The sequence below is a fragment of the Lepidochelys kempii genome, chromosome 9 (genome assembly GCF_965140265.1).
Source record: "Lepidochelys kempii isolate rLepKem1 chromosome 9, rLepKem1.hap2, whole genome shotgun sequence".
Lineage (NCBI taxonomy): Eukaryota > Metazoa > Chordata > Testudines > Cheloniidae > Lepidochelys > Lepidochelys kempii.
In genome coordinates, this window is record NC_133264.1 from 5,305,836 (window position 1) to 5,326,204 (window position 20,369).

The following is a 20,369-nucleotide window of genomic DNA, read 5'->3' on the forward strand; positions in this document are numbered from 1 at the left end:
ATGCTGCGTATGTACCCAGGCCTGCCTCTGGGTGTCTGCAGGATTTACATTAACCGGATTAAGCAGACATCGGCAAATAGCTATTAAAATTTTACTCTGAAACTCTCAAAGAGCATCTTATCTGGCAGAGGAGTGGGTGCTCCCTTTGATTCCTGGCTGACGGTCCCCTTGTTTGCACCCCATATAGATTTTGTTCCCTGTATGTGTTACAGGCAAGTCACTCCTTTTGTTCAGAGAAAGGGGGAAATGAATCTATTTAGGGTAGGAAAGCATTCATGGTTTTAGCTGTTCCTTTTAGAGATGTGCCTGAATCAAAGGCCTGCATCCCTGAGCTTTAAGGGGCTCTAAATCCAGAACCAAACCCAGATCTGAATGTTGCTGTTAACCCCAGAATGACAATCCTGAACCCAACCCCTTCTGAGCTTTGCGGGGGTTGGAAACCTGGATCTGAGCCTAGATCTGACTGTCGTGATTAGAATCTTTCTCTGAAACCAGAGTGGAACCCCAAACTCTGAACTTTGGAGCTGTGGTGGGGAGAGGCTGAAATCTGGTCCCAAAAACCCATATCTGAATTCCAGCGCCCGGGCCCAAGTCTAATTTCAGTTATTTATGTTGGACAATTTTGTGTTTCATACATTCCCAGCTCATCTTGTGCTGGTGTCTTTGCAGCGCGCCCTGTTGAGAAGCAAATTTTAGCCATCTGGCACAGCAGCCTGGAAAAAAAACTTACAACACAAACACACACACACATACCCTTGCAGATTTAGAGACAAAAACCTAGCTGAGCCCTATGGCTTTTGTTGAAGTCCAGGAGACATCCCTGTGGAGTGAGAGGAGGGACTGTGAGAACAGCCTGGCTGAGTGGAGGACAGTTTCAGCACAGTCAGGTTTGTGTGTGTAGAACTGTAGCAGGCAGAGGAAGGCGTGACCTGCATGGAGAATGCCAGACAACTCCAGACACACACACACACACACACACACAAATCTGTATTGAACAAAGATAAGGCAGACAGAGGAGCGTTTGGGACAAGACAGCCTATACCAAAAACACCCTCAGTGCAAGCAGATCAGAAAACACAAACAGCAGCAAAATGAGGTAAGTACCCATCTGGGAAACTGACAAGGGGATTCCCGTGCTATTTGGGCAGGGTTGGGGAGGGGATTTGCCTCTGGAAAATACTTTACTTTGACGATTGCTTTTTTTTTATTGCTTAGTCTGTGAGGCAAGCAACAAATAAAACATTGCCCGCATCTCGACTCCATGCCAGGGCTGGGATTGCGTGCCAGAGTCCCCAGGAATTCTAGCTTATGACTCGCCATGCAGGCTGGCTTTTTTGGGTTGCAAAGAAATCGCGTGATATCATTGCCGCTGAGTGCTGTATTTACACAGGGTTCGCTGGGATTCTGAAATGTGTGAGTTTCAGCAGAGGTGTTACATACTGTACGTGTTTCTGTTTCTCTGTTCACACCAAAGTCACTTTTCTCCCTTTCCTGAGGATAAGACTTTCCTGGCATGGCAGAGAAGTTTGATCTTATTTTTCCTCCTCTGTTACTGAGCAAGCAAAGCAAAGACATAACAGGCCAAATCTTGAGCTGGTGCAAAGTCGCATAGCTCCATCAAAGTCAAGGAGGCTTATACGGTTTACACCAGCTACAGATCTGCCCCCCCCCAAATGTATTTCAACGAGAAGAGAAACAGATTTTTCCCTTCACACATTTTTGTGGTTTCGAAGAAGCCATCAAAAAGTTGTATGCTAAAACTCACTTGCGTTGAGAGAAAAATCAATCCAAAGGTCTCAGTTCTCGTTACCTTTCTCTGCGTCTCAGCAAAACCTGAGGAAAGTGCCTGTGGTACACAGAACCACGGCCCCGCTTTTAAAAGGGCTCCATCAGGCTAAAAAGAATTCGTAGATACCCTTTTAATTTCTTCACTGGCATAACTAACTCCGACGCTGATCTTGCAAACATTTGTCCAGGCTTTGTGGATAAATAGTTCTGCTGCCTTTAATGGCTTCCGAACGTCAAAACCTGAGTGTCTAGTTTTTAAAACTTATTTTTAATGGATTTGACTTTTGACACGGTCCCTTTACTGTTGCACTTTATCCACTTGGATAATGGAACTAAACTGCTTCGGTTCTGGTCAGCTTCAAGCCGAATGTCTCACGCCAAGCAGACCTCCTGTTTTCACGGGTTTTGTTAAAAAAAAATACTTAATTATATTAGATTTTTGTGCTGGAAAAACGCACAAGACTGGACATCAGGATGGCTGGATTATCAGCATTAATTTCCTGGGACCTGAGACAGGCGAAGAATCCAAACTCTGTTGTGACTTCGGGCAAGTCACCTAGGCCCAGAACCGGACAGAAAGCCTGAGACATGGGTGCTCACTTCCAGTGATTTCAGTAGAAATTAGGAGCCTACCTGCCTTTGAGGATCTGAGCCTTAACCTCTCTGGGCCTCAGTTTCCCCATCTGTAAAATGGGGATAATACCTACTCCCAAGAGAAAGAAAGAAAGAAGACTCACAAACAGAAAAGAGGGAAATGGATAAAAATTTAACTTTAGCCTCTCCCTACATAACATACACAATACGTCTATTGTAGTGCAGTTATGGAGATATAGACACTTGGAGAGTCAGCACTGGTCTACACTGGGAACTTACATTGGCCTAGCTACGTCTCTCAGGGGCATGAGAAATCCACACCTCTGAGCGACGTAGTTATGTCGATCTAACTCCTGGTGTAGACAGCACTAGGTCAATGGCAGAATCCTTTCATTGACCTAGTTAGTGTCTGCCTTTGGATTACCTACGCTGATGAGACAACCCATCCCGGCAGTGTAGATAGTGTCTACAAACCCTCAGTGATCCAAGTTTAGTGAGATGAGGGTAAGTAGCAATAATAAGACTTAGCTGTTATACTCCTGATTCTTTCATTAAGCCTATTTTAAAAGCTCCATTATTTTATTAAACTTTCGCATGTTTATTCTTCCATTAAATTAACATTTCCTGAACAACGCAGCATTAGTTAGCAGGATACTTTGCTGCCCCCTGTCTGTTCCTCAGAAAGTGTTAGATACCCTAGGTTTGTGAGGAGGCCGTGTGCAGAGATAGGAAATATTAAGCTGTAGATTGCACCTGTGTGCTATATCGTTCAAAGAGACTTGATTCCCTATTATATCCTTTGAGTCAGCACTGACATCCGCCCCCCAGCATGGGGACAGAGGACACTGTGATGCTTGGGCGCCCACCGGCTGAATGAGATGAGGTCTCGACCACTTGTGTTCATTAACGATCCTAAACATTTCTCATCAGAGTCAGATTATTTACCCCAGTATCTCACCAAATTCCCATTTGGAGTCATTACAATCTGCTTAAGGAAATCCCCCCATGGGGGAGCCATTCCTGGTTTCATAGAGTTCAAGGCCAGAAGGTACCACCAGGTCATCTTGTCTCACCTCCTGCCAAGCATAGACTGTTAAATCCCACCCGGCTACCCCTATCTTAAGCTCAAAGGGCGAGTCAACCTTTCCAGTGCCATGGGCTGGATGCTACTTGAGCAGGGCAGCGTCGTGGGCCACATGCAGAAATATGTGCTCTACAAAATGGCGGCCTTCATGAGACGTGACCTCGCGCATACAGTACATGGGAGGTCGCACCACTCCGGGATGCCATTTTCGTAGAGCAGGTCTGCTGAGGGGGCAGACACGTTCAGGGACTGGATGGAATCATTCCCTGGGCCAGATCTGGCCCACAGGCTGCCAGTTGGACTATCACAGGAGACTAAACTGCATGCCACCAGGAGGGAACATGAGAGACCGAGGTGTCACTAAGGCCCCTGCCCTGGCAGGAAATTGTTAAGTGAGACATGCCCCGGTGATTTTGGCAAGTGGACCACATCCCATGCTGCAGAGGAAGGTGAAAAGAACCTCCTCACTTGCCATCCTGAAGCCATAGTGTACTGGTCCCAGGCACTTTTCAAAGTAGAACCACCCTGGAACGTGGGACAAACCAAGTAGATTGTGTCCTCGGTGGGTTTCAGCCTGGGGAAACATTAATTTGATCTTCATGTGTGTTTTGCAGGTACCTTTTGGCCTGGTCCCTTTGTGCCTTCCTATTTGGTAGTGCAGCTGCCATTGAGTTAACAGACATGTTTGGGGAGATCCAGTCCCCTAACTTCCCAGATTCCTACCCCAGTGACTCAGAAGTGACTTGGAATATTTCTGTGCCAGATGGATTTAGAATCAAGCTCTACTTCATGCATTTTGACCTGGAATCGTCCTACCTCTGTGAATATGACTACGTGAAGGTGAGATGCCCAAACGGCTCTGTGCCGTTGCTGTAGTGTGTCAGCCCAAGAGCCAGGAGGGCATGCAGCTTGGCCGTGTTGGAGAGCTTAGTGTAGCAGCAGCGTGGGCGAGGAGCCTTTTTCATTCACAGGGCACAAGCGTTGCCTTGCCAAGTAGGAAACTAAGAGGGAGCTGAGTTGGCGCTTATCAGCCAATGGCAAAAGGGACAAAGGCAGATCAGGTGATGTTCTTTATTGGATTAACGAATATGTTGTGAAGAGGGACAGGCAGGATGTTCAGATACAGGGCTTAGACCCAGAGTGTGAACCTGAACCCAAATGCCAGCACACCGTGATGCTCCCTAAGGAGAACGTGTGGTGGCAAATGTGCCAGGATCATGGCAGGTGACAAAGATAATAAAGGCATGATGCCAAGGCCAGGAGCATGCATAGAAGATGCCTTTAATTTGGAAAGGTTTTTTCATGTGCCATGCCTCACATCTTGAAAGCTAAATGATCCTTGCAGGCTCCGCCTTACCCTCTAGTGAAGAAGAGTCCTGTATCCGATTCAAACTGTATCCAGTTCAAGTCACTAGCTATGGGCTTGAGCCACTACATTTGGATCTGGTCCCAGACTCTCCCAAAGGTCGTCAGACCTAAAGGTTTGGTCTGGTCCATTACAGGAGCAGGGATTGGCTGTTAAAGTTTGGGTCCAGACTTCCAGGCTGTCTTTTACAGTCATCCACATGGTAGGTAGGACTTTCTGGTTGACATCCCTCTGTGGGAGCTGTAACAACCCTGAGCAATCCAAGATTTTGGGCTGACACCTCCTCTGAAAGATAGCATCTCCAGCCACACCGCATTTCCTTACTACCGTCCCGGGGCAAAGAGATCAGTGCTGCCACGGAGCGCCACCTACTGGAGCAGCCAGTACAGACAAGCAAAACATTGGTAGTTAGCTCCCACTTTCTGTGCTGACCCTGGCCTATAGGACTGGACATACGTTACCATTACCGAAGGTTGTCAGTAGAGACGAGTCCAGTTCCAAACCCCGCCGATCATTGAGATGGGAGGAGCATGGATCTGGAGCTGAATTTCACGCCTTAGCCCCCATCTCTTGTTTCCAGCTCATTTAGATTTCTGCTTTGAGAAAACAAAAAAAAACATTTGTATTTTATTTTTCCTGCTTTAGTTGTTTTTTGAACTGTGCAGGCCTGTTTCCCTTACTAACAGCGCTCGCTGCTATTTGATTAGTCCTTTCTGCTTTTCCTGGCTTTCCTCCAAGAACAAAGGTCACAGACACATACATATATATATAACTTTACAAAAAAGCAATGAGCTTGAAGATAGAATTCATTGGAACCTCCCCAGTTCCAAGCATTACCCTTCACTCCCTCCCCCAACCCTCATGTTCTCATCATAACAATCCCTTTTATTTGCACCTGGTGCCATTTGGCAGCAGAACTCCTCTTGCTCCTGGGTTTCCATAAGAGGCTGGTATTTTTTACAGGGCTTTAGATCTCAGCTGTATAAATTTGCTCCAGGCTGAAATTTATCCTGCAAAGCCTCAGCCAGGGAATTACATTCTTGCTGTGAAACGCTCAGAAACATCCATCTGGCTGTTTTGATGGTGACCTGAAAACTATCCGTATGTATTTAGATGAAATAATTACAAAGTTCTGAGCCAAAATTCTGAGGAGAGTGTCCAAGCGGCTGTGCGAATCTATGGAGATTTCCAGCCTCGGTTCATCTCCCCAGCTTTTGTTAATATCGGTGGATTTTATGAAGGGGGCATATGCTCTAAAGGCCCATCGAACTGAGCGGGAGACTCTCCATTGATTTTGATGGATTTTGGACCAGTCAATAAGGCACTCTTCAAGGCACTCTACAACATCACCACTGCACAAACACCTGGGCTAATCCATTGTGACCATCATTGTAACACAGAACAAAATCCTGGCTTGGGACAGGAAGAGGAAAGGTCAAGTGGTGCGTCAGCCATGTGCCTCTGTTTCCCAGAGGTCAACACAACTGAGGCCGAGAGTCATATTAGCCGACATGGGTCCTGATTGACAGCTGCTGAATTCAGGGCAAAGGATGAATCACCTCTGAGCCAATCAGAGAACATGTCCAAATCTCGGCTTCCTGACTGGCTCTTCAGAGGTGAATAATAATTTTTCCGGAGCTCTAAATCCATTCCGCATTTTAAAACAATAGTTGTAAAAACAATAAAGGAAGAACTTGCTCCCTCGCAAGGAATTGGCAAATTAGACTTGGGGACTGTGATGAGTCTAGTCAAGGGCACAAAGAATTCCTCCTACAAAGAGAGATTGAATAGATTGGGCTTGTTCACCTTAGAAAGGAGCCGTATCAGAGGGGCCAGGAGAAAAGTACAAGAAATTACACACATGCACAACAACATGACAGGAATGTTAAGGGAGCAATCTCGAGCCCTCAGAAGCTAGGAGATACCAGAATTAAAGTCTCCTATGCAATCTTCATTCAGCCCCCCCCTTGTACATATGCATTATGAAACCATCTTTAATTGTATGAGCACGTACTATTCTTTCCAGAGGATCCCTGCCTTAATCAGTGCCCGGGATGGATGGTGCTCACTCTCTCTTTTCTTTTATCCTCATTGTTCAGTGGGTGGCCCCTGCCCTCACTTACTGCCCCCATCCAACTCTGCTCTGAAGACAGAATAATTCATTTCCTTGTGGGTTTTTCCATGGTGCTTATATCAAAGTGCTTCACAGACATTAATGGGTTTATTCTCCCAGCCTGCCTATGAGATAGGGCAGTGCTATTATCCTCATTTTACAAATGGGGAGCTGTGGTGCACAGGGACATTAAGGTCACAGGTCTTCACTAATTTGGGGTGGCCGATTTGACCCCCCTAGGACCTGAGCTTTCAGAGTACTTAGCATTATACCACACTTTATATGGTCAGAGCATTGACTTCAGTTGTAGCTGTGAGTGCCCAGCGTTTCTATAAATCAGGCCCCAGCCTCTCAAGTCAGGCACCAAGAAAATGAGGAACCCATAGCTATGGCCACCTGTGAAAAGGCTGGTTTAAGTGACTTGCCCAGTATCACACAGGGACTCTATGGCAGAGGCAGGGACAGACTCTAATTCTCCAGCACAGCATTCAGCATGAATCTGTCCCTTCTCTTCCAACTGGCCCCAGCCTCGTTCGCTGCACACCTTCCAGCTTCTGCAACGGCCGACAACAGCCTCTTGCCCTACAAAATCCTGATTCACCCCAGGTCTGTCCTGTCCCAAGCTCTCCCACCCCAGGTCTGCCTCTTTCCCCCCCTGCATTCGAGTCAGACAGCTTCCTCCACCACACTGGGACTATTCACAGAGTAAGGCCTAGTTTCAGAGTAGCAGCCGTGTTAGTCTGCGTCCACAAAAAGAACAGGAGTACTTTGTGGCACCTTACAGACTAAATCAATTTGTTAGTCTCTAAGGTGCCACAAGAAGAAAAGGAGTACTTGTGGCACCTTAGAGACTAACCAATTTATTTGAGCATGAGCTTTCGTGAGCTACAGCTCACTTCATCAGATGTTTACCGTGGAAACTGCAGCAGACTTTATATACACACAGAAATCATGAAACAATACCTCCTCCCACCCCACTGTCCTGCTGGTAATAGCTTATCTAAAGTGATCAACAGGTGGGTAAGCTATTACCAGCAGGACAGTGGGGTGGGAGGAGGTATTGTTTCATGATTTCTGTGTGTATATAAAGTCTGCTGCAGTTTCCACGGTAAACATCTGATGAAGTGAGCTGTAGCTCACGAAAGCTCATGCTCAAATAAATTGGTTAGTCTCTAAGGTGCCACAAGTCCTCCTTTTCTTTTTGCGAATACAGACTAACACGGCTGTTCCTCTGAAACCTGTTAAGGTGCCACAAGTACTCCTGTTCTTTTCTTTAGAGTAAGGCCTAGGTACTACTTAGTGGGAATGCGGTTATTGGATTGTGGTCCTCCTGGGAAAATCTGGCTCAGTTCCAGGCGAACCGGTGCCGATCAGGGGTGGTTTTGTGCACAGTTCCACCTGAAACTTAGGCCTTGTCTACACTACGGGGGGGGGGGGTCCATCTAAGTTACACAACTTCAGCTATGTGAATAATGTAGCTGAAGTCAATATACTTAGATCTACTTACCGCGGGGTCCACACTAGGCAACACTGATGGGAGACGCTGTCCCGTCGACTCCCCTTCCGCCTCTCGTTCAGGTGGAGTAAGTAAAGGAGTCGATGGGAGAGTGACCTGCGATCGATTTAGCAGGTCAAGACCTGCTAAATCGACCTCCGATGCATCAATCACCGCACATTGATCCCTCAGTAAGTGTAGACAAGCCCTAAGCGAAATGCCTCAACTTCGGTGGAATTTCTCACCTCACTCAGACCCAGAAAATCAAAGTGGAGCTCCCAGGGATGTGACTCCGAAATAACAATAGGTTGGCATGATCTCCTGCGAACCAGACCAAGCAGCTTCACTCAGCTCAGGATAATAGACCTGGAGGCAGGGCAGCTTGAGATTCACTGGAACGAGAATCAATCATATTCATTGTTTATGTCACCTCGAGGCTCTTTACAGGCAAATTGGGAAGAAACAGCCTCATCCCCAAGGAGCTTACTGTGCTGGGCTGAGGTTTTCAAATCTAACTCGGGGATCTAGACCCACAACTTCCATTCCTTTCGAGGGAGGGATTCTGCCAAAAGCCCGTACCTGGATTTGAAAATTTCAGCCTAAGGCCCTGTGTTCCTCCAGTTTTATGCCCTCAGCAGGGATCTCTGTCATAGGAGTCAGCCCAGCGGATTTAATAGCAGGATCAGGGCTGAGGTTAGACATTCCTGACATTGATTTTAATCTGGTAATTTCTTTATTATAATTAAAAGTGAACCCCTTGAATGAGTCGATTGCATCACACTCTGCACATCACGAGCCTATGTAACCCACGTCCTCCTTCCCCAGTCTTTGCATCAGCACTGATTCAGGAAATCACTTAAGCTAGGACTAAGGGCCATTGATATCAGTGAGATTTTAGCATGTGCTTAAATGCTTTCTGGAATTAGGGGCTCAGTTTGCAACCCCCACATGTTGCATCGTGTATAAATGTAGACAGGACAAGGAGAGTCTCGGAGGGCTTGTCTAGCTATTCTGGAATTGCTCCACATGTGAACACTCTATTCCAGAATAAAAATCACTCTGGATTGGGAATAATTTGTGCACTCACCAAATTTATTCTGCGAGAGCTATTCTGATCAATTTCCCCGTGTAGACAAACCCATACTGTGTGTTCATGCAGCACCCAACACAATGGAGCTCTGAACTTCTGGGTGGTGCTGTCACACTGACCGACAGAGGGGAGGGCGTGACTGTAAGGTAAAGTCAGGAGATTTTTCATTGTTGAGATCAGCCGTGTCTCGAGTGGCTGCAGATTTTGCATTCACAACTAGTTGCAGAGGCAGGAGAGGCTGATTAGCCAGGAAAGGCCAAGCCAAAGAAGGGAGCTTTTAGGAGCAGCTGAAGGAGAAAACAGAGGTGGTTAGTCACATTGGATCAGGGAAGCTGCTCAATAGGGGGCATCGTGAAAGAAGCCAGTATTTACATTGTGAAGAGAGTGGTCACTTTGGATGGGCTATTACCAGCAGGAGAGTGAGTTTGTGTGGGGGGCGGGGAGGGTGAGAAAACCTGGATTTGTGCTGGAAATGGCCCAACTTGATGATCACTTTAGATAAGCTATTACCAGCAGGAGAGTGAGTTTGTGTGTGTATGGGGGTGGGGGGGGGGGTGAGAAAACCTGGATTTGTGCTGGAAATGGCCCACCTTGATTATCATACACATTGTGAAGAGAGTGGTCACTTTGGATGGGCTATTACCAGCAGAAGAGTGAGTTTGTGTGTGGGGGGGCGGAGGGTGAGAAAACCTGGATTTGTGCTGGAAATGGCCCAACTTGATGATCACTTTAGATAAGCTATTACCAGCAGGACAGTGGGGTGGGAGGGGGTATTTTTTCATGGTCTCTGTGTGTGTATAATGTCTACTGCAGTTTCCACGGTATGCATCCGATGAAGTGAGCTGTCGCTCACGAAAGCTCATGCTCAAATAAATTGGTTAGTCTCTAAGGTGCCACAAGTCCTCCTTTTCTTTTTGCGAAGACAGACTAACAGGGCTGTTACTCTGAAACCTGTCATTGTGTTGTGATACTGACGTGATCCCCCTGAGGACTGCAGCTGCATTCAGGGCGTGGGCTGCAAAGGGTCAGCCTCATGTTGTTTGAGGCGCTGTGCTACAGACTCTGGGTTTGCCATCCCTAGCCCATAAGAAGAGGAAGGAACTGGTGAAGACCCTGCTCTTGAGAGATATCTGCAGTGAAGTATATTGCAAGACCACAGGCCAGGCTGGACTGTGGAAAGGCCAAATGGTGCCCCAGTTGCATGGTTTTAGAAGTGTGTATAACACTGCAGAGTGGATACATCTTGTGCTACGCTCAAGCCACACGATGCCATCTTGAGAGCATCAGTGAGTGCCCCTGTCCTGTACACATTTCCATGGAACTGCAACTTGCTGCCATAAAAGGGTCCCTGCAGATTTGTCTTTATCAGTGGTTGTTTCCCCGGCCCTGCACTGTGCATGGCATTTGGAGAGTCCCATGTACGGATTCCTCCGCTCAGTGCTTGGACTACTGCAAAGGAACGTCTGGATGTACTGGATATTGATGTAATCGACAACATTCCTAGAGAAGCTTCATCGCAATGTGTGGTCAGATTCATGACATTCAAAAAGGCCGTATTCCTGGTGTCACGGAGTCCCTGGGCGATGCTCTGGAACTGCTCCCCATGAAGCCAGTCAGGACTCTGGGGTAGTCGCCTTTCTGTGAGCAGCCTGTCTTCAGGACACACAGCTCACACAGCTTCCACCTTCCTGGGTCTGACCTCGGAGCATTCAGCATCCTCTGCCCCTCCGTGCGCTTCCCCCCAGCGAGTCCACTCAGGTGGGGCTCCTGGGGAAGCCAGAGGGTCCTGCCCCCCAACTTCGCAGTCAGACGGGACTCTCAGCCAGCCAGTAAAACAGAAGGTTTGTTAGACGACAGGAACATGGTCTAAAACAGAGCTTGCAGGTGCAGAGAACGGGACCCCTCAGCTGGGTCCATTTTGGGGGGCAGTGAGCCAGACAACCACGTCTGCACTTCACTCCATGTCCCAGCCAGCCCCAAACTGAAACTCCCTCCAGCCCTCCTCCTCTGGGCTTTGTTCCTTTCCCGGGCCAGGTGGTCACCTGATTCCTTTGTTCTCCAACCCTTTAGCTCTCACCTCGCAGGGGGGAAGGGCCCAGGCCATCAGTTGCCAGGAAACAGGGTGTCGGCCATTCTCTGTGTCCAGACTCCTGCACACACCGGCCCTCTAGGGCTCTGCAATGATCATACACCCTTACCCCACCACCTAGATACTTAAGAACTGCCTAGGGGAAACTGAGGCACCCCCATACTATTCAGAGGAAACATTAAGAAGAGTCCCACTTCGTCACACCTGGCCAATCCAGATAGTGGAAATTCCCACAGCCTGGGAATATCCTCCAGTGACATACAGTCACTGTCCTGTGTCACTCACCCCTATTCACGTAGGTCACTAGCTTAAGTGTACAGTCAAGAGGATGGCCAGGACACCACTGCATCGGATTAATCCCTCCCTGCCAGAATGACCCCTTGAGACCCTTAGCAGCCAAGGTAAGACAGAGTTGCTCTGTCTTTATTACTGGCTCCAGCTTTGGAAATCTTTGCCCTCATCCCATTCTCCATTCCTGCCAGCCTGGGCTTGCAACGAGCGCAGATCAGCCAGTCCAGAGAACCTGGGTCTGTATATAGGGGGAGACCCAGAGTACTTTTTAACATTTCCTAAACTGGGCTAAATGACCTGCTGGTGACATGGAATTGTGTCCTTCCACATTAATGGTGGATTTGTCCCTAACTGCCTAATTTGTATGTGCACATTTGCAAGCTAAAGTGCCTCTAAGTACCGGCTTTGCACAATCCCACGCATATTTTCAAGGACAATTTAGAAAACGTGGCCCAGAAGATGTACATGAACCTAGAATCTTCATTCAACCCGCCTGCTGGGCTAGCAGAACAGCTGTGATCCCTGGCCAGCTCTCCAGGAAACTCCAGATTTCACAGCATGAGTGTCAAGAAAGAGACCTCGGAGTCATCAGGGAGAGTTCTCTGAACACCTCTACTCAATGTGCAGTGGCCGGTAAAAAAACAAACAGAATGTTTTAGGAACCAACAGGAAAGGGACAGATAATAAGACAGAAAATATCATAACGCCTCTGTATAAATCCATGGTATGCCCACACCTTGAATACTGCATGCGGTTCTGGTCACCCCCTTTCAGAAAAGATATATTAGAATTGCACAACATACAGAGAAGGGCAACGACAATGTTTGGGGGTGTGGAACAGCTTCCATATGAGAGAGATTAATAAGACTGGGACTGGTCAGCTTGGAAAAGAGACGACTAAGGGGGCATATGACAGAGGTCTATAAAATAATGACTGGTGTGGAGAAAAGTGAACAGGGAAGTGTTATTTACCCCTTCACATAACACAGGAACTAGGAGTCACCCAATGAAATTAACAGGCAGCAGGTTTAAAATAAACATAAGGAAGTATTTCTTCACACAACCCACAGTTAATCTGTGGAACTCATTGCCAGGGGATGCTGTGAAGACCAAAAGCATAAGCGGGTTCAAAAAAGAATAGATGAGTTCATGGAAGATAGGTCCATCAATGGCCCTTAGCCAAGATGGCCAGGCACACAGCCCCAAGCTCTGGGTGTCCCTAAACCTCCAACTGCCAGAGTGGGAGTGGACGACAGGGGATGGATCACTTGATAGTTGCCCTGTTCTGTTCATTCCCTCTGAAACACCTGGCACCAGCCACTGTCAGAAGACAGGATACTGGGCTAGATGGACTATTGGTCTGATCCAATATGGCCGTTCTTATGTCAGTGATTGGGATGTGGGTGGGCATGCCCAGTGGCTAGAGCAGGAGTCAGAAGTCAGAGCCCAGGCTCAGAGCTGGAATGAGAGGCCAGATGCGAGAGCCCAGGGTCAGGGCCAAAGTCAGGAATTGGAACTGAGGGTCAGCGTGGAGTCAGGCAAAGCAGGAGCAGGAGATAGGAGATATCACAACTGTGAGCAAGCGCTTTAAGCAGCAGCTAAACGCTTCCTAACTCTTAGGGTAGGTAAGTCCTGAAACAGGTGACCCAGGAAGGCTGTAGAATCCCCATCATTGGAGGTTTTCAGGAATAGGCTGGACAAACACCTGTCAGGGATGGTCTAGGTATGCTTGGTCCTGCCTCAGTGCCCAGGACCAAACCAGATGACCTCTCGAGCTCCCTTCCAGCCCGACATTTCTAGGTTTTTATGGACGGAGACACAAACATCGAGCAAGAATCTGGAACCCTTCCGGGCGATGGCATTTTCCCACAGGACGAGTCCCACCTACTTAACGTGAGTAAGAGCTGCAGAGCCGGGCTCGCAGAAAAGACCAGCGTCCTTGCTGAAGGTATCTGCGACGCTTTATCTGCGATGGACTCCATCCCCTCCAGCACATGGCGCGGTGACAGGCCTCTGGCAGTAAAATAAACAGAAAGGTCACACTCCCTGGCTCATATTTGCTGCTGCTGCTGAGGACTGTATACTTTTTCGTAGATCATTTACATCCAGAGAGCTGGCTGGTAATTAAATCTCGGCTGTTTGTTTGGAGTCTCCCTGTCCGGGGTCATTATGTCAACATTTTCACTAGAGAAGATATGTCCCTTCGGGAAACATCAATTGCAGTGGAGAAATTCACTGCAAGAATACGCTGAACTTAATCCTGGTTTAAAAAACAGTAACATTCTCTCTACTGCATGTTAAATCCTCTTAAAAGTTGGACAACAAATGCCATTGGCCCCTTTACTATCTTTTCCAATTCAGTCAATCTCGCGTTCTTAGTTCAAAGCCATTTGCACCCAGATCAATCAGGAGGGTAATGATTTATGAGTCTACTCTGGCCTTTCTTCTTGGACAATTGCTGCGGGGTCCAAAAGAAATGAGGTCTCCTTGGGCACACACTGAATCAGGAGATGCAGCCCCTGCTCCCTCAGATTTCATATTCAAGGCCAGATTGTCCGCTGGTTTCAATCACCGTAGCTCCTTTGACTTAGCCAGAGCAACAACGGTTTTGTTGAGCACAGAGCCTGCCCTTCGTACGGCACCAGCGGAAGGATAACCAGGGCAATGACACCTTGCAGATCTGTTTTGAAATCCCCAAGTTAATGGAATTTTGTAAGCGCCAAATGGAATTTGTCTTTCCGCTCAGCACTGGAAATATCTGCAGCAGGAAAACAGCACAAAGCAGGCCATCAAGAAATGCAGCCATCACTGCTTCCTTTGCCCTCCCAAGAATGCACTAATTGGACAGAGGAGAGCAAAACATACCACTTGTAATGTATCTAAACGGCTCATTAGGCAGAGCAATCCTAGGGCAGGGCTGAAGGCCCTCTGGGAACATGACAGCAGGAGGGGAGATCCGGACAGATTGGAAAGGGACACTCAGTAGTGTCTGCAGAGCTTCTTTGCTTTTACCGTGTACAGCCTTCTGGAATGAAATAAGCCACACGTTCCGTGGGGTCCTCACAACATTACCAAAGATGATTCTTGTTATTAGAGATGAGGCCAAGCGGGGACATGAGACCCAAGCCCCCTCGGTCTCAGCAGAAAGTCAGATCTGAAGGATGTAGGACAGGTTCTCCACTGCATCAGGACCAGAACAGTGGATCTACACCTCTCAAAGCTTTGAAGATAGTTGGGGCTCAGAACCAATGGTGGAGACCTACCTTCAGTCACAGTTTAAATCTGGCAGTTGGGAGGGGAGGTGTTGAATTGACATTTCAGCTGGTGTTCTCATCTCCTTATGGGAGGGAGTTCCCCAGTCTACGTCCAACTCCTGGGAAGGTTCCTGTCTCTGACGCTTGTGACCCTCCCACTACTGGCGGACGGATTCGTTGTTCCAGTCCAATGGAGCTGTGGTGGGAGATCACAGTTGCAGAGGGCGTGGTGTCTCTCCGATAGCTACGGTCAATCCCACAGAGGGCTCTGAGTACTGGGGCAGAGGCCTGGTGAGGCAGAGCAGAGAGCAAAGTGCCCAGCTGATGCCTTCGCAGTGACTTGTGTCCACAAGCAGATGGGCTGCTGCGTTTTGTACCAGCCGGAGCTTTTTCCAGGAGCTAGCATTCTCCATATGCTGCCTCTGCCTTGTAGGCACCATACAGGGAGCATACAGATGGCTTTCTGCTTTGTGCGGCCGGCCCTGTCTGCAGCTGGCGTTTGCACTGGATCCGTCGGACCCCAACGCCAGCGGAGAACTGCTCACCGTAATGTGATACGATATGTGCCCTGGTGCTGTGAGCAGGGGGGTCTGTGCCTGGAGTCTGGGTTAAATCAAGCCAGAGTTGTAGATCGGCTCCGCCTTTACATATTTGTCCTTCATTTAATCCAAATTCTAAAACTGTTGTGGTCCAAATGCTGCCCCCTTTCTCTGGGGGCTCTGGCCCAACTGAACCCGTGCCACTGCATGGCAGAAAGGGTGGGCTGTACGTGGGGCCTACGTCCCCAGTGAGCCAAGAGACAGGCTGCCACAGGGGCTCCCTGCACCCCAGGATTTGGAGGGGAGGAGCTAGACATGGGCTCCAAGAAGTGAGGCTGGAGCCCAAGGAGCACCACAGTGAAATCCTCCAGCCCAGGAAGGGGGATCGCACATGTCCCCAGGGCTGCTGCTGCCTTGAGGCAACAGAAATGGCCAGGCAGAGCTGTCAGGGGAACGGATTCCAGGCCAAGCTCGCCACCCAGCCACCACTGTGAGCCTGGCACCTCCCCCAGGTGCTGGGTTGCAGGCCTGGCACTAGGTGAGGAGGAAAGATTTTGCAGCTCTGCATGCTAGCGAGAGCTTTAGGAACACCTTGAAAGCTCCTGCCTGTCATGCTCACAGTTTCCACATGCACCCTCCTCACTCGTACAAACACAACCCTGTCCAACTCACAACCCCCCACGTGCCCATTCCCCTGATGTCTGCAAATACACACACACACAATTGCCGCACACACTCATTCCCCTCCCTCGCACACACACACTCCTCACACACTCACTTGCCTCTCTCTCACACCTGTCACACTCCCAGACCCCTTCATTTTGTTGGTGCAGGCCCCTGTGTCACACCCACCCCATCCGTATCCCAACAGAAACAGGAGCTCAGTCACTTGGCCGCCCATCCTCACATTCCCAGGACAGTCCAGATCATCCAAACCCACCAGCATGCAGAGCCCTCTCCTCTGTGGGACATGGGGAGCCAGCCGTTCCAAACCCCAAGACCAGAGAACCCTCCAGAGGGAGGGAGATGGGAAGATCAGGGCAGCCGCAGTGCTGATCCATCCTCTGGCAATGGGGGACGGCTTCTTTAGTCCTCCCCTTAATAGAATTCACTTGGCATGAAAAGGAGCAGGGCTGGCACAAGCTGGGAAAGCAACATTCCTCCACCACCCCCTCCCCCAGTGGGGGAAAGCAGGGGGGCTCTTCCTATTCAAATCTCCTCATAGGAACGCAGGCAGGGTGCTGCGAACAGCAGCTGGAGGTTACAATGCCCAGGCCAGCATGGAGCTAGGAGCCGAGGGAGGGGACAAGCTGACAACACAACACCACAGCAACGGACCAAGATGGGCTGACTGCAGCGGCATTTATGTGGGGTCTCTCTCTGCTCTGTACAGCAGGCAATCTGTACCCACGCTGGTTTTCACTGAGGCAGCGTCATTCCCAGCATGGGTACGCGTACTCCCACCGGCCTGATGGAGCTAGCATGCTAAAAATAGCAGTGTCACTCTGATCTGCACGGGCAGCCACCCCAGCCAAGATCCCAGGGACGTACTCTGGGTGGCTAGCCCCTTCCCGCAGAGCTCACACGCGGATGTCTGCCCAAGATGGAAATTGTACCTCCAGTGCCAGTGAACTCCAGCAAAGGCGTATGAGACCTTATTCACATGCGGATCCCCGGGGTATTAAACAATACCAGCCTACTGACATCCTGAACTGACAATCATTTAAAATGACTCATTTGTCCCCCTTCCGTGGAGAGATCACAAAGGGGAACATTTTCAAAAGCATCCAAAGTTCCATTTTCAAAAGTCACCTGCAGGACTTTCAGTGGGACTTGGGCATCTAAGCCTTTTGAAATTGGGAACCCAGGCTCCGAAGTCATTTCAGGTGCATTAGAAAACTTGACCCCAGTGCCTTTAGCAAACATAAATGAATTTAGCCTCCCCGTCCCACTGGGAGTCAGGAATTAGCTCCATTTTATGAGCAGGACGAAGAGGCACAGAGCGATTTACCCGAGATCAGAGGCAGAGCTAGAGCAGAACACAAGAGTCATCTCTCCTTTGCCACGACACCGACAACAAACCTCTCGGCGGTTAGGCAGCTGGTGGACTGAGATCACTCCCTCTGACATTGACCAGTATTGTTGCACTATGGCCTTGGTCACCTCTCTCTGCCTGTATCCATCAGTATACTTAGGCTGTCAGCTCTGCGAGGCAGGGCGGGTCATTTCTGTTCTGTGTTTGTACCGCACCTTGCAGAGTGGGGTCCTGGTCAAGGACTGGGGTGCCTATGTGCTACCACACTATGAATAAATAATAACAGTAATAATCACTTATATATGAAATAGAGCTGGCTGAACATATTCAGCTAAATGAAATTTCACTGAAATAGGCTGTTTCATCAAAGCTGAAATGTTTTGGAGAGACATATGGGTTCCAATGATCTTTTCATTAGAATGGTTTTGAGGTCCAATGCTCTTGGTTTATTTCTGAGCAGAGAGGGAGGGGGCAAGTGCCATTCTGACCCAATTCCATTTCGCGAAAAATGTTCAAAGGATTTTGGTTTTGTTCTGATGCCTAATGAAAACAAATTTCGAAACCCCGGGAGTCGTTGTGAAATGGCATTGTCCTATTGCTGTCGGTTCTAATCATCTCTGTGCATACCACATAGGTCCCAGGAGTTTAGCATGCAAGAACACAGGCATGCTAATTCAGAGGAGAAAGACTGGAGACTGGGCTGGGGTGGTGGTGGGGTACTTGGTCCCATCTGATTATTTTAAAAATCTCCCTGCCCCTGTTCCTAATCTCTCTTTCAGATGTTCAAAGTGAATGCAATTCCACAGGCTCCTGATGCAGTTCAGTTACTTATCACACTTTGCTCAGCTGAGACATAAAACTAGGCTGGTCAGTTTCACTTCAGTTCCTAGTCAGTTTCACTTTCTGGATCTCCTTCATAGGACAAAACCAGTTGTGATTGGGTCTCCAGCACTGCCAGGGAAGGGACATCCCAACAATCCCCCAAACGCTTCTCAATTCCATTTTTAAAAATAAGCCTGTAGAAATGTTTGGGGTGGTTTGTTTTTTTTAACACAATCTAAATGCTGGGCCTCCCTCTCCTTGATGGCCTCCTCGAATTTGCTGATTGGAGTTCCCTTGTCGCCCTGTTACTCGGCCTGTTTACACGGTCACTGGCCATCTCCTGGGGTTCTGAAGAGGCTCCCAGAACTAAGTGCAGAGAAAGGTGAGGCTGGGGCTGTGGAGCTGGTCAGCATGGAGGCAGGAGATGGGCGGGGGGAACCTTCCAGAGGCAAACAGCTGTGAATAGAAATTGCACACCTGGACTCTAAGTTAACCTTCACATTCTCTCCTCCACAGTCTGTCCTGATTCCCCACTCTCCCAAAGCAGACTCACCTCCCCTTTTCTCTGTTATGTGTAGCTGATATTACCAGGTCTTTTGGATGTCTCCTTCTGCCTGACCAGCTGGGTGAGGTAATATCTTTAGCGGGCCAACTGCTGTGGGTGAGAGAGACAAGCTTTCGCTTGGAAGACACGGAAATAACCCCCTTGATTTCTGTCCAGGAATAGAACACACAGCAGTGTCCCTGACCCTGCATGTGTATGTCAAGCTGATGTCGCGTTATGTCGCTTCGATGTTGCGTCTTAGGGACAGAGGAATTACCACATTGCATCAGATCAATGGCCCAGCTAATGCTGTCCGTGAGAGTGGCCAGTACCAGCTGAGGTTTCAAACATCCGTAAGGGACACTTATAGAACAATCTCGCATAGAGGAATCTTCTTCTTAACCCCAAGCAGCTGGCTTTTGCTGCAACGATATCATGAAAGATGCATGGCCATGATCTCTATGGGTGGGACAGCGAATGGGGGAAGTCTGCAGCATCCTTGCCAGCACAGGGCCTGGTAGGTGGTTAAGCAGAAGACTTCAGTCTTTAGGGATGTAAATCTGGCACCTTTCAATCTGGTGGCTCTTTGGCAACCATCGAGAAGGGAGTGTTGGTTTTTCTGTCTGCTTCTAAGTGAGTAGGTGCCTCCAGCATAAATGTGTATGTAACCCTTCTGCCCGTCAGAGTTGGCAGCAACAAGGGCCGGGTTCAGTATCTAGGGGTTCCATTCCAATAACACAATGCAAACCGGCTCGAGCCCCCACCCAGTGACCTGGGACAAATATTTACCACCCCCGCTGGGCGCCTCCAAGAGGCAATACTTCCCCTCTCGCAAGCACATAGTCTGAGTGTAGCAAAAGCCTTTTAATAACAGAGAGAAACAATGTGGCCTTATGTTGGGGAAACCCCACCAACCGGATTCATAACACAACCCATGAGCAAAAACAACCCCACCCCAGGCAAATTGGGGCATGCCCTTTTCCCTTTGGTTCTTGAGTCCAGCAACCCCAAAAGTCCAATGCCCCAAAAGTCTCTGTCCCTGGTCAGGGCAGCCCCAGAGTTCGAAAGTTTATCGGCGGAGCTTTACCTCCCAACCTGGGTGGAAATGGGACGGGGGTAAGAGGCACCTTACGTGATCTGAAGCTGACCGCCCCATAGCTCCATAGCGGCGCTCCGCTCCGCTCCACCAGCCGCCCCACAAAACTCCTTCGCGCAGCTGCGCTCCGCTCCGCCAGCCGCCCCACGAACTCCTTCGTTCAGCTGCG

General features: G+C 48.9%; 1 protein-coding gene across 4 annotated transcripts in view; it reads left to right on the forward strand.

Moving 5' to 3' along the window:
• Positions 1–824: 824 nt before the first annotated feature.
• MASP1 (MBL associated serine protease 1) overlaps positions 825–20,369 on the forward strand; it is a 73,255-nt gene continuing 53,710 nt past the window's right edge. For all 4 annotated transcript variants that reach the window (XM_073359067.1, XM_073359065.1, XM_073359064.1 and 1 more), the window contains exons 1-2: positions 825–1,096; positions 4,081–4,306. In XM_073359067.1, the coding sequence (XP_073215168.1) occupies positions 1,092–1,096; positions 4,081–4,306 (231 nt within the window). In that variant the 5' untranslated portion in view covers positions 825–1,091. The remainder of the gene's footprint in view (positions 1,097–4,080; positions 4,307–20,369) is intronic.